We start from the raw sequence: 14,514 nt of genomic DNA, 5'->3' as shown, positions 1-14,514 counted from the left end.
TCAAAGTCTTCGACAGAGAGAAATTTTGTCTTTTTCTCATTGATCCTCAGTAATTTTGTCTGGGAAACGATCAATTCTTGGAGGGTTGTTCAAAGATATCCGAGAAGTACCTTAAAAGTACATTAGAAGCTAATATGTCAGCTGTGAAGCGATCTTCAGATATTAGTCAGCGATCCTCAACAAGAATTTCTATTCATTGAAACGACCACCACCGGATCTTTTGATTCAGCATGCGCCCTATATTTACTGTCTTTTCTATTTGAGGAGATCATGCAATCGCTGTAGTATTACCCCCACTATATCTTGAGTAAAGAATTCGTGCGTTTCCCAGTGAAATTCTCAATCCTTTGTGCGGAGTTATAGTTTGGAAGTTTCTTGTCTTATAGAAGGATAAACGTATCCTCACAACTGCCTATTCTTCCTCTTCTCAACACAACGAGGTTTGGTTTGCTCAAGTTCCAGCTGTTTAGACACACAGGTACAGGGATGGTATCTCTGTGAGAAGCGTCGTATCAATTTCCTCATGAGCAAAGTATTTTTAGAGCACCAAATATTTTATATCCCTTATTTCTCTAAAGCCGAAACATTCTCAAAAAAAAAACACACTATGAAACTAAGTACGGTGAACCATATACAATTGTGTCAAACAAAAGAATGTGGCATGGAATGGAAAGTTAAAAGTTCACTCTATCTCATTTCAAACAAAACCCCGCGCTCTCAATTGAAAAACAGTTTTGTATTAGGTGGGTTCGCGTTCGCTGGTCTCTAAATTTGCGTATTTATTTAACCCAATAAGGTGATTTGCGTTCCTGAGTGATTGCTAACAGTGTGGCGGTCAGGCTTTGTGTGGCTATTGCCACCAACTTACTAACAATCGTATATACTGTATGTATTTGTACCTATTGCTATTCAAGTGGCCCGTGTGTGCTAACACACTGTTTGGAATTGTGAGACCAAACCGATACCTAGTAATTTATGCATTATATGCAGATCGGTTGAAACACAGACTACGGCCCACCAGCTGAACGTGGTCGAACCAATGCGAAGAGGTTTAATGGGTTCGATTTAACATTTTGTTGGTCATTTTTCCGTCTAGTGGTTGGAAACGCTGCGCGTACACTGACGATCCATTCGTATTCGAACATTCGATCGTTTCATAGTTAGGGATCGCGATAAGGTAGTTTGTGTCGTTACAGTTTTGATTTCAGATAATTTGCGAAAATGTGCAAAATTATTCCGGTGATAAATATGATTAAACTCTTCCATGCGTTGGCTTAATTCTTGTGAAACAAAGCGAACTTCTGCCATTCGTATGGGAGTTTGTATTGTGTTGATGTCATAAACAAAACAGCTGCAATCAAACGTATTATCGCGGCAGACATTGGAGACAATTCACTAATATTTTGGATTACTTAAACAACAAACGTGTTTCACATTTCTCACCGAGATGGCGTTAGTGTTGCGTAATATTTACGAAACGTTCAATTACTTTTTCAACGAATACAAAGGCATGTAGTGTCGATCGATCGATCTCGATCGTTTGTTATTAGTTGCACCTAATAAAAGTTTCCATTTTGTTTCAACTCATAGATCCCCGAGTCGAACATTATCCTCTGCTAGGATCACCATGGCCGATCGTAGCAATTATTGTGCTGTACCTAAAGTTCGTCAACGATTGGGGTCGTCGGTTGATGAACCACAGAAAACCAGTTGATCTAACAACGGTTATGAATTTGTACAATTTCATACAGATCTTGTTGAACCTGTACATTGGCATCGTTGGTGGTTTAAACTCTTACTTTGATCCTGACTATAGTTGGAGTTGCGAAACGATCAATCAGAAAGACAATCCATCGAGGCGTAAACTCATATTTGTAACTTATCTTTATTTTATTTCTAAAATTATTGATCTTCTAGATACGGTAAGTGTCTTTCTATTTGCAAACAATTGATCATATATTTAAAAATCTTTCCATGTCTTGTCTAGGTATTTTTTATACTGCGAAAAAAGTACAATCAGATCACATTTCTTCACACCTATCATCATGCAGGAATGGTAGTCGCTACCTATGTATTTACTAAATTTTTAGCCGGTAAGTATTTACATCTTTTCAACTGTTTTGTTATTTTCATATTAAAGTTTTTTTCTCTCCAATTACGTTGCCTTTTACGATATTATTCTTTTACATCTTCTTTCTTACAGGAAGTCACGCAACACTTTTAGGATTGATCAATAGCTTCGTGCATGTTATTATGTATTTTTACTATTTTCTTACTTCCTTTAAACCGGAATTGAAAAATTCATTATGGTGGAAACGTTACATCACCCAAGTACAGCTGGTAAAATCTATTTTCTAATGGCGGGGTTTTATTCGTAAATTGTAATTTTCCATTTTCATTTCCATCTTCACAGATTCAGTTCGCCATATTGATGCTACATTTTGGAGTGCCTTTAGTGGGAGGATACTGTGATTTTCCTAATATTCTTCTCTTTATTGGTTTAACACAAAATATGTTTATGTTCACATTGTTTGCAGACTTTTATGTTAAAGCGTACATTAAAAAGAAATAAAATTTGCTTTACGAATAATATACAAACAAGCAAAAAGTAACTCTTATTTTTTTAGTGTTAACTATAAAATATTTGTTACATGACAATTTTATTGTAATCTGTGTAGTATAATATTAAACATGCTATACAGAGCATGAAGCGATGTAGAAAAGTACAAAAAATTAAATAAAAAAAACAAAATAACGAAATGGTGTTTATTTCTACTTAACTCGCATAATTTTAAATCTAAAAGAGAAATTAAGAATATACCATATACAAAGAATAAATTGCAAGTAACAATTGCAGGTGCATTGCATATGTAGAATCATGTATGTTTTGTTTCAGAAACAAATAAATCTATCTTATTTCTGTGAAGTTTTTGTAAACGGACATTGTGGAACATATTTATTTCTAATGGGAAAATATAATGAGAAAATTTATTGAAAAGATATTTTTATTTTCGTAAAACCAGAAAACCCGATTAGATTTGTTAATTGGTGATCGAGTTATTATGCAAACTATTTTATAAAAGCAGAGAATATAACAGAATACAAAACTTAGCAAATTAAAGTCATGCTCCAATCGAGATTTGAACCCAGATCGGACATGGATTTGAATCGTGCATTGCACCGTCTATGCTATTTGATCGACTTCCAAACTATCCTAATTAAAAATCACTACAACTCCCAGCTAATGGCTTTGTAAAATAAATTTCACTTATCGAAGTAAAAGACAAACACACAGCTGCAAAACCTCTTTTCGTTTTGCTTGCGTACCATGCCTTTATTGAGACAGCACACCAATGCAATTAAAAATGAAATGTTGTAATTGTGTTGTAAGTACTTAATCAATCGGACACTGGATGCAAATCCAAGAGGTTAATTGCCATATTCATTATTAGTGCTCAATTTTACGTAACAGTTCACGCGATACTAGTTACTCCACGGCTGTTGGCAATGGTAAACGGTGCACCGACGATGAAGTGGGTATTGTATTGTCGTCTTCAGTAAAAATGTGCCATTGCTTCACTATTTTAAAATGAACATTTACTATTGCTCTTTCGTAGCTAACTTTACGAAACTTCAACTATATGACTGACCCAGCGAGAGAGACAGTTATAATTTGTTTAAAAACTCCACCTCAACTATCGTCTGAGTACAGTGATAGAATATTGACGGAAGTGAACACAAATCTGCTGCTTGTTAGCGTAGCTCCCGCGTGTCTGCTTCAGGAAGATCTTGTCGTGCACCATGGTGACAGTGCTTAGCATTGCTACTAACTACTACAATGATTACTTTATCGAACGAAGAGGTGAGCAGTTAGCACGTGCAAATGGCGCACAATATGAGCCTTTTTTTTCGTTTGTTGTTGGTACCCTTTAGATGACCGTAGTGCGCATCTTCCGCTGGCTGGTTCACCTGTACTCATCGTAGGCATCGTTGTGTCCTATTTATACTTCGTGCTCCGGTGCGGTCCTCGCCATATGGCAAATCGTAAGCCGTACAATGTGCTGACCATGATAAAGGCTTACAATCTGTTTCAAATGGTGGCAAATGTTATGCTGTTTCTGCGTATTGTAAGTGTGTTCGCAAAGCGACATCAACACATTTCTAACTAATTACTTTCTCTGTCTTTTTTAAAGTGCTACAATGTGTTTCTGTTGTATGACAATTTTTCCTTCCGTTGTCAACCGATCGACTACACGCGCTCCAGAGCGGGGATGGATGAAGTTTACTTTAGCTACGCTTATTTTTGGCTCAAATTATTCGACTTAGCCGATACGGTATTTTTCGTGCTGCGCAAGAAACAATCGCACGTGTCGTTTTTGCACGTGTATCATCATTCCTTTATGGTGGTAACGACCTACTGTGCTCTAGTATTCGTTCCCGGTGGTCATGTCTTGCTGCTCGGCCTGTGGAATACGCTGGTCCATGCGATCATGTATTTCTACTACTTTCTCACATCGTTAGGTGCACAGTATAGTAGCGTGTGGTGGAAGAAATATCTTACAAGACTGCAGCTAGTTCAGTTCATACATTTAGCGTTCCATTTTGGGCGTCCTTTGTTCAATGGTAATTGCAATTTCCCAACATTTTGGCTGTGGTATGGATTTTTGCAGGCAATCGTTGTGCTGGGATTGTTTTTAGACTTTTATATCAAAACGTACAACAGGCGGGATAGTAATAGTGCTAAAAATAAAACAAAATACGATGTAAGACCAAAGGTTAATTGAATAAAGTGATTAATAGTAAAACAAGCTCATTAATTATGAAACATTATTCAATGTAATGATGATGGACATGACATCCCATCGGGCGATGACACGTTGTAAATGAATACAGCTGATGGTGGAGGGGCAGAATAGAAGAACATAATAAGCATATTATTTTAATGTTATAAATACAATAAATTGTTCTATAAAGTTTCATTAAACTATTCCATTAAATAAAACATTACAAAGTACCAAAAAAAAATCTTTAAAATAGAAAGATTCTTTAATTTCAAACCGTGAAAATAGATCCTTTTGTGTCGTTTTTGACAATGTGAGTGAGATCATGCATATTGCTTATCGTGCTGACAATTGTAAGTGAATCAATGATCTTGTTCATATCTATTGTACCGCGCCAAAGAGAGATAACAAAAAGACAAATATTTTTAGCCCCCGTATCAGCTGTTAACTCAATCTTTTTTTTATTCGGTTAGAACGGCCTGGTCGTATCAAGTGTTAACTCAATCTATTACGGCATTTTATTGCTAGAGGTTCACTTTACGTTTTTCATATAACTGAATCGCACTACAACTAGCTCGAACGATGTGTACAAACAATCAACAATTTGTGATTTTAGGCGGTGGAATAAATGGCCTCTCCTGTGCGATGCGTTTGTCGGATGAATTCCCTTGCGCGACAATACAGATTATAAGTGATAGTTTCAGTCCCAACACCACTAGTGATGTCGCGGCAGGATTGTGGGGACCATACGTTTTAGGCGAAACATCGATCACCGATTGTAGGTGCGTTTAAGCCAGTTCTCGATGGATATGCAGCCTTAACTAAAATTACAAAATACTTTTAGACGATGGGCACAAGAAACACACGACTATTTCCTCCAACTATGGCGCAATGGATATGCCGATCGGTGCGGAATTTGTTTACTCCCCGTAGTGGAGTATTATGAAAAGGCTACATCCGCTCCCTGGTGGCATGATATTGTGTTTGGATTTCGTGAAATGGACATTGCATCTGAAAATATTAAACTGATCAACGCGAAGAACTTTCACACTGCTTTTATGTACATAACGTTTACCTGTGAACCGTCCAAACTAATGAAACACTATCGTGACATTTTGTCAACACGGAATGTTACGTTTCGCCAAGAACATTTGGAAAGTGTCCCCCGTTTAGAGTGCATGAACATTCCGGCAAATGCAATCATTATCAATTGTTTAGGCTTGGGTTCGCAATGCGTTGCTGATGATGCAGACTTATTTCCTGTTCGTGGCCAGGTACAACGTGTAAAAGCAACTTCCGTGTTTCATTCGTTCGCGAATGACTCGTACTACATAATTCCCAATACGGACACCGTTGTTTTGGGTGGAACGAAGCAAAAAAGTAACCATCAACTGGTAAGCCCCGTTGATCGGTACAACATCAGAATAGGTTGTCAAAACATTATTCCTTCATTGAGAGATGCGTTACTCGTAAAAGATAATGTTGGGTTACGTCCGGTCAGATCTTCCGGAGTACGTTTGGAGCTAACAGATATTGTTTTCGCTAATGGTAAGTTTTAAAATATTGTTTAATTACCTTTATTTAATCAGCTTACATTTCAGGAGAGCGTCATGCGATTGTCCACAACTATGGTCACGGTGGGGCAGGAATTACACTCGCCTGGGGATGTGCCGGTGAAGTGACGCGTCTGGTGCATGAATATGGTACGAAAATGCCGAATCTGCAACTGAAACTGTAACGAAACTTATGAAGCTGTACAAGTTTTGTATGAACTCAGTTTGGAACAAATTCTCAAAACAATTGAAATTCAAAATTCAACTTATTTTGCGTAAGGCAGAAGATAATGTATTTTAATATTACATTAAAACGTTTGTTACATAATTGAATGGTCAGGAAATAAAATCTTTTCACTATAAGTGAAATGAAATGTCTACATACTTATGATAGATTCTTTAAAGAACATTTAAAAGCGATCAAATTGAATCACTTCTTTCATCATGAAATTGCGCAATTGCCATAATGCATCCACCACAACATCTGGACGATCTTGGGCCCGTTTTCCTAGCCACTGCTGCGGTAATCTGTTTACATCCGTATTAGGAATTGTCTCTCTTGTAGCGGTGAATGTTTTCTGCCAAGGCGTAATGTAGGTCGATTTCTGCTGCAGTCTTTCGATGTACTTAATGTATGCTTCCGAATGTAGGACCCGTTGTGGCCGGGGAGGCACAGTAACGAACAATGGTTCCGCAGGTTGAGCAGAAATGTCTGAAATAATAGTATTAAAAATGTAAGTAATTGACCCGTCTTCACACGTCGCATTGATCGTGACAGATAGCTTACAGCTGAAGTATGGTGCAGCAATCGAATTACCAATTTGTGGCGCATTGTTTCCACCGGCAGTGGCCATTGATGTCGATTGTTGTGCGTGCATTGGTTGCATCTGATTATTCCCAGACAAGCCGCCAGTGTTTTGTGCTGACAAGGCCATAATGTTTGTATTAGTACCATTCAACGAATGGCTGCCTACATTGCCCATCGGTTGCAAAGTGATCGTTCCCATGTTGTTAGAGTTTACGTTGCTCATGTTAACGATAGGTACATTATTTCCCGCATGTATTCCACCGGCAGGACGTTTCGAATGTACGTAATTTTTGCTCCGATCCTGCAGCTGAATTAACTTGCTAACGCCTTTCGTCAAGTGCACCTCCTTGACGTGTTTCACGAGCCGCGTAACAGATGGAAACGGTGGCATGTTTCGGCGCAATCGTACACAGTTTCTCCAGATGCAAATAAATTCTTGATCCGCCGATACCTGGAAGGTCTTGTAAACACATCCGGCACCTTCGGCAATACAGTGCTCCGACCATTCAGCAGGATCCTCAAATTGATAGTCGCATTTATCCCAGCAGCATTCATAGGCCTGCGTTTGAAGTGAAATTTAGGGAGATAAGAGGCAAACGGTGTGATTACTGAGAATGTGTAATAATTTTCTACCAAAGCGCGTCTTCAAACTCGTCCAAGCACTACAATTATAATTACAAACGAAAGGAAAATCTTGGGCACAGAGTATTCAAACTTAAATTGCTTATTCAATTCAAGATCAAGCAAACAATTATTGGTCGCATCTGACGATTCTAGGCTTGACTCTAATTGCAGTAAAATAATAACGAAAAAAACAAAAGCACCATACATGATTCGTTACGATGTCCTGTATGATTGGACCGTCGGTCTTGAAGTTGGCTGGGCTGGGACAATTTGATTCTCCCATTTCAGCTGCATATTTCGCTGCACTTTCTTCATTGATCTTAATCGCGCGCTGTTCCCAAATCGCTTTTTCTTGATCGCTCAAATTACGCCATTCGTTTCCGACTATTCGTGATACGTCACCGAACGTTGCCTCCGGATTGCTGGCACAGATAGTCTTCCGGTGTTCGCTAGAGTACAATATGTAGCCTGTCACTAGCTTCTTGCCGGGTTTAGATGATTTTTTGGTGGTCATTGTCGGTGTGCTGGTGTTGATCGTTTGTGTTGGATGTGGCGATGCCGTCATTATTGTGTCCGAGCCAATCGACGGAGGCCCATCGATCGAATCATCGATGATGCCAAAGTCTTCCTTCATGTCCTGTAAGATTCAGGTGGGGGCATAACAGCACAGTATGTGATGATTTTAGGCTTGTCAACACCAGCGTTTTAATATCGTTATATTGTGTTAAATTATGTTATATCCTCCTCCAAAATCTTATTATTGTAACTGGCATTATCTATATAGTATTTTGAGTTAAATTTTTACGTTAATTTTTAGATGCTTAGTGTGTGGTTTGTTTTGTTTTGCTTATTTCGTGACGTCAATAATATTGGCGCAAGATGCTACATTACTACGAATATATTATTGAAACAGTTGTTTAGAAAGGTAATTTTTTCTAGAACTAGATAGAATGAAATTACATAAATCCAAAAGATTTACATCAAATAATTGTCATACCCAATGGCCTGATCTTTTTTACGCTACGTTTTTACGTTGTTAGACTAATTACTTTTTTCAAATAGGTTAGTAAATATGAAAGCACACTATGGAAATTCATCAAACTACTTATGAGAGTAAGGTTATTACGAAAGAAAAATAAATACATACCATAAAATCAGTTGATGTAATTGGCTTATTTTCCTGAACTGCTGCAATTTCACCACAGGTTACCTAAAAGTATTGAGAAATTGAACAATAACTTTCCATTTGATATCTTTTCGCTCCCTTAACACGTACCTTCGGAGGATTTATAGGACGACGGAAATGATACACTTCGTCAGTTGTAACCATTTGGCTGTGTGTGAATTTACGCAAACCTGACGGTGCGACTATTTTGCGAATTTGTTTTTTAAATTCGTCAAATATAGATTCGCACATGTACACGTCGGACTCTCCGATTTCTGTTGGTCTCCCTGAAAATAATATAATAGAATAATAAAGTATTTTAGCGTTGATCATATTCACATCAATTACTGGAATTTGTTGTTTAATCGTCTAAGCTTTTAAATAACGTAAATCGTCTATACTTACTAGTGATGTATTCGCTTTGATCGAGCACCGCACATCGACCAACAATTGCCACAGCGGAAGTTGTTTCTTGAATAGTCGAAAGTAAAACTTCTTGTCGATAAAATAATCTGCTTATTGTGCCAGGTACTTCGGGTGGAGTTAGAAGCCAAGGTCCTCGGAACAAAATTTTGCCACTTAAAATGTAAAATAGAGTAAAGAAAATATTAAATTATGTTCCTACTAACGAAGCCACTAATAAATCTACTTACTCTTTTGTTTCCCAAATTGATGTAATCTGTGAAATCGATTGCTTGCCGGATTCTGTAGCCACGTAGACGTAATCGCCTGTTTTGACTACACCTCCACATACGGTATTATACTGTTCATAATACACATTACCATCTTCCACACCGTTCATATATATAACCACGTTTGGTTTCTCCTTTTCAAGCATCGCTTCCTGCAGCTGTAGTTCCGAAAGTTCTTCCTTATGCTTCTCCACACGCTCCTTAAAAACGGACATAACACGCTTTATTTCAAGCGGTGCTTCGCGGGAAATTAGTTTCACTGGATCATTTGCGCGCACAAAGTTCCAGGTTTTCAGTTTTTTGAACGACCTGGCCTTTGAACTATATCGAGATTCGCAAACAAAAACATCCTTGCTGGGGAAATTTTCCGGCTTCAGCTTAACATAATCCCGGACGTGCATAACAAAGCATTTGTTTAATGCTTTGGACAGAGGGATTTGGATGTGTTGATCGCTTTTGAAAAGTTCTTGCTCCATAAATTTCCTTGTTTGCACGTGAAATGTTTCGTGCGGTCGTAGAAGCAATAAACCGTTCATCATTTTGATGTTATCAACCGTTGTCCATAAGCGCTCGATATACATGATGCCAGGAACTGCGGAGAAAAAAATTGATTGAAATTGAAAAATAAGTATTGGAATACGGCAATCAAAACTTTTCTTAATAGACATTAAAAGTAATGCAATTAAATGGTATTTTAACATATATACATACTTTTGTTTTCTGGCAAGTCGATATATACAAAGTCTCCGGGACTAAACACTTTTTGATCAATTGTCATACTCTCTCCTTGAGAAGGTTGCTAATGGATAAGTAAAGAAATAATGGAAATCATAACAATCAATAACGAATTATCTTACTTCACGTTATATTGGAAATTATAAATACGGTTCAATTCATTCAACACTTACCACCGCATCACTATCAGTGTCAGTTTCTTCCTCTTGAAGCAATTTCGATTGTCGTAGAGATTCTACAGCGGCACTCAAGTGCATTGTGTTATAGCTCAGGGCGGGCGATTCGAGCACGTTACCATTTTGACACAGTTCGTCGCGTTTCTTAATGAAAAAAGATTGTAACTCTATCGAATCTTCAAATACTTGCGAATCGGTACGGCTGAGTCGACGGGCACGTTCAAGGCAGCTAAAAATGTCCTCTTGGAATGTATCCAAACGTTTGTACAAACCCTTGTCTAGGCGACGTTTGATAAGATCCAACGAAATAGCTCTCACCCTGGAACGAAACATTATGATAACGTTTAATTTCCTTTAAAAGAAATGTAGATTCGTTTTCTTGTTAATACCTATTGCCGTCACAGTCATCATATTCACTTAGTTCTGCCAAAGAATCCGAATAGCATCGGCCCTCTTCATCTTGGTAATTATAAAATGTAGTAAAGAGTGACAGCAGAAGTTCCTGTACCGCTTGCTGAACATTCGGTACTGTTTCTTCACTCCGCAGCGCTTGTTTCGACTGTATAAGCAATTGCTGCAGGCAGAGCGCGTCCTTGTAAATTTGAGAATCTGGCTCATTGTACTTGCAAGCGTTTTCAAACATAAGCATGAAATCTGCGGCCATATCATCGACGCTTTCATAGATCTGCTGACGTAGTTTTTTCTCGATTTTCTCAATGTCAATCGGATCTTTGATGATGTCATAATAATCGGGATATTCCTTAAATGATAGGAAAATAACAAATTAACCAACGAGTTCGATACGTTTCGGAAACAAAACTACGCTTACGCTTTTTGAAGGCAATTTCATAAAGATATACGAAAGTTGCCGGTTTTGCTTCGGTTCTCGGTATTCCCGTATGGTATCGTACATTTGCTTTAGTTTCGTTTCCAGCGGCGTAGAGTTACTTTTGCGCGCTGGTTTAAGACTGAAAAGAGAGATATTAAAATATAACATTGTGATGAAACCAATTGCTTCCGTTTGTTCGTTTAGTTTCTTACATTTTTCCTGAAAGGGCAAATTTCTTGCTTATTCCTGAAAATTCTTTCAGTTTCTCATTCAATGCCTTTTCCAGAATGTTGGCATCTTCATAGATCATAGATCCTTCCTCGTTATATTTTCGACAGTTTGAAAACATCAGACGATAGTCGCCCACTATATCATCGATTGTGCTGTAACGATCCGATTTGATATTGTGCTCGATCGTTGTCATGTCGATCGGATGCTGTATGACTTGATAGTAGTCTGGGTACAGCTTTTTAGAAGGTTTTTCCATAAACAAGGCCATTGGTTGATGTTCATCGTACGTAAAATCAACAAGAAATTCATGCAATGATAATAACTTCTTTCTCAACGTTGTCGTTGGTACCAAGCGGTTCGATTTGGAAGCGAGCGCACTGCCGGAAGAATTGTGTGAAGGTGAACCGATGCTTTTGACATCCCTCGCTACACGTCCCTTTTTGCGTGATGAAGTTGGCTGTGATGAATCCGTATCTTCTTCATCCTCTTCTTCGTCACTCTCTTCCAAATCACCCGAATCAATTAGTTTTTGATTGAGAATTTTTTGCATTTTCTGTGCATCCTGTAAAACAAACATGGATACCAAATCAGTTCAAAGAGTTTGATGTGGGCTTATATTTTCTAAGACACTTACCTTGTGAATTTTGCTGTTTGGAGCGTTCGCTTTTTTCGCATTATCCAGCATCAGATACAGATCGGCCGTCATATCAGTAATGTGGGTGTATATTCCTTTCTTCAGTTTGTTTCTTATTTGAGCCATGGAGATGGGTTTTTTGATCAGGTTGTAGTATTCCGGATGGAAACGCTTGTTCGGAAGCTTCCATAGAGATTCACCCAATGGTGCACCTAAGGCATTGGGATCTATGTGAGTTCATTCAACAAATGGTTTGAAAGAAAAAAAAACACAAAAAGGACAAATCCAAGATGCAATGAAGATAATGAAACAATCGAATACAAATACAAGTGTAACCAAAGGAAAAAGAAATGAGAGTATAATAAAATAAAATAAAAATAACTTTTCCAATAGTCAGATGGTGGTAAGTAGAACGCAAAACGAACTTTACATGTTGCTGAACTTACCGTTAGTGTTGGCCGTATTATAGAGTTGGTCAAATAATTGCCAAAGTGGACCATCGCCTTCCGTTTCCATCGAATCATCAAAATCATCATCGGAACTTTCGATTTCTTCCTTCAGCGCAGCTACTGTCGCACTTGACGCAATTTTGGGACGTCTGTTGAGTGGTTTTCTGTACCGTCCCGATTCTATATCCGCTTTTCGTGCCATAAAGATTTTCTTTAGCATCTTTGCATCCTTGTAAATTTGCGACCCGGGCTCATTGAAGGTGCATGCGTTCTTTGTCATTTGCAGCAGATCCTTTTCCATTTCGTTGAGGTTTGAATAAGCGCTGGTTTGAATTTTGGTAGCAATCAGCTTCAAGTCGATTGGATGATCGATGATGTCATAATAGCCGGGATATAGCTTTTTCGATGGCAACAACTGAAACATATGATGTAGGTCATGGTTATCCAAAGGATCCGTTGCCGTCATGACGATAGCGAAAAGTTCCTCGTACGGGTCAAAATCGGAACCCTCATCGAATTCATCTTCTTCGGCGGTAAGCGATTTTCTGGGACGGGTAATTTTCCTTGGCTTGGATTCTAACCATCCTTCTTCTAGTTGGTTTTCTATGATACGCTTTTTGTTGGTATTAAACACATCCAGCAGCTGGCATGCGTCTTGATATTCAGAAGAGTCAGGCTTATAAAATGCTTTCGCATTGTTCACTATCAATTCAATGTCTGCGGCCAAATCCTCGACATCCTCATACGAATCTGTCTTTAGTTTTTGTTGTACTTTCAACAAATCAATCGGATTCATCACCACTTCGTAGTATGAAGGTTCCTGACGTCGCTTCGGTGCCCGAATAAATGTGTCACAAAGCGTTGTGCCATCTTCCTTCTTGAAGGTACGAATGGACTCGTAAAGATGTTGACATAGTTCCATCTGGAAAGCAAGAAAAGATGGCAATTTATTGAAACTGTATTTCTTCGGATTGTCCGGAAAGACATAAACGCTGCTCAAATGTTGCACATTACTTACCGGATCAAGCCTCTTCTTCTTTCTTGTTGTAGCAGGCACTGGGCTTTGCTCAGGGGAAGCATCATCTTCACTGTTTTCGTCATCCTGGAACGAACTCATCCGACGTCGTTTGCTCATTTCGCCAACTGCAATGTTAACCGTGATAAAAAAAACACGTAAAATGGGAAATACTTGTTAGGGACGGGTTGTTTTAACGAATGAAAATCCAATAGCGTCAAGCTCGCTGAACACCCCCCACTTGATCCATTCGCATATAACAAACCGGTAGCCAGATTTAGCTACTATTACGCACCCTGCTGTTAAACAATCGCAAGAACAACTTCTTGAATGCTTATGTGTAAGAACTATATCAAAACAGCACCGTATTAATTCACAAATCTTCAATAAACGCAATTTAGAATCACTTCACCGACGCCATTACTTGAATGTACCCAGCAATCTAAAGGCTGTCAAATTGTAAGCAAACCCCGTACGATCTATGTGTTTGTGTGTGTTCGTTTGAAATGTTGCATACTTGAAATGTTGCACTCCTGTGAAACATTGCATATAAACAACAATGAAACATTTCACATTAAATCGTGAAACCCGTTATGTTGACGGTTGAAAGCGTTACTGTAAATTTAGGTTTCATTTTTGATTAAAATAACAATTTTAATATATATAATAAATAATAATCATAATAATAATAATAATTGACTGAATCTCTTCATAATTGATAACGCATTATTCAGAAAGTAAACATATCATAGAGATGTTTATATTACTTTTATTTGATGTAGCATTATTTGATGTGATGAAAAATTTATATAAATGTTTCTC

General features: G+C 38.1%; 4 protein-coding genes across 4 annotated transcripts; 3 read left to right on the top strand and 1 right to left on the bottom strand.

Moving 5' to 3' along the window:
• Positions 1–712: 712 nt before the first annotated feature.
• Positions 713–2,608, top strand: LOC125765856 (elongation of very long chain fatty acids protein AAEL008004-like). The gene is made up of 5 exons (XM_049431343.1): positions 713–1,508; positions 1,591–1,922; positions 1,988–2,093; positions 2,204–2,340; positions 2,414–2,608. The coding sequence occupies exons 1-5, from the start codon at positions 1,448–1,450 to the stop codon at positions 2,570–2,572; spliced, it is 795 nt and encodes a 264-aa protein (XP_049287300.1). The 5' UTR covers positions 713–1,447; the 3' UTR covers positions 2,573–2,608.
• Positions 2,609–3,458: 850 nt separating this feature from the next.
• On the top strand, positions 3,459–4,808 carry LOC125765854 (elongation of very long chain fatty acids protein AAEL008004-like). The gene is made up of 4 exons (XM_049431342.1): positions 3,459–3,533; positions 3,618–3,862; positions 3,934–4,127; positions 4,194–4,808. Exons 2-4 carry the CDS (start codon positions 3,802–3,804, stop codon positions 4,782–4,784), a joined length of 846 nt encoding a protein of 281 aa, XP_049287299.1. The 5' UTR covers positions 3,459–3,533; positions 3,618–3,801; the 3' UTR covers positions 4,785–4,808.
• Positions 4,809–4,915: 107 nt separating this feature from the next.
• On the top strand, positions 4,916–6,641 carry LOC125765853 (D-aspartate oxidase-like). Its single transcript, XM_049431341.1, has 3 exons — positions 4,916–5,563; positions 5,626–6,329; positions 6,383–6,641. The coding sequence occupies exons 1-3, from the start codon at positions 5,364–5,366 to the stop codon at positions 6,517–6,519; spliced, it is 1,041 nt and encodes a 346-aa protein (XP_049287298.1). The 5' UTR covers positions 4,916–5,363; the 3' UTR covers positions 6,520–6,641.
• Positions 6,642–6,697: 56 nt separating this feature from the next.
• Positions 6,698–14,161, bottom strand: LOC125765852 (protein polybromo-1). Its single transcript, XM_049431340.1, has 16 exons — positions 13,988–14,161; positions 13,696–13,820; positions 12,675–13,599; positions 12,229–12,455; positions 11,576–12,156; positions 11,364–11,502; positions 10,924–11,294; positions 10,532–10,853; positions 10,335–10,422; positions 9,585–10,215; positions 9,337–9,509; positions 9,043–9,218; positions 8,914–8,976; positions 7,972–8,403; positions 7,122–7,701; positions 6,698–7,046 (listed from the first exon to the last, which is right to left on the bottom strand). The coding sequence occupies exons 2-16, from the start codon at positions 13,810–13,812 to the stop codon at positions 6,745–6,747; spliced, it is 5,127 nt and encodes a 1,708-aa protein (XP_049287297.1). The 5' UTR covers positions 13,813–13,820; positions 13,988–14,161; the 3' UTR covers positions 6,698–6,744.
• Positions 14,162–14,514: the final 353 nt, after the last annotated feature.

Source organism: Anopheles funestus, chromosome 2RL (genome assembly GCF_943734845.2).
Source record: "Anopheles funestus chromosome 2RL, idAnoFuneDA-416_04, whole genome shotgun sequence".
NCBI lineage: Eukaryota > Metazoa > Arthropoda > Insecta > Diptera > Culicidae > Anopheles > Anopheles funestus.
Note: the sequence above shows the minus strand (reverse complement) of the source record. Positions and strands in the feature narration are given on the sequence as shown.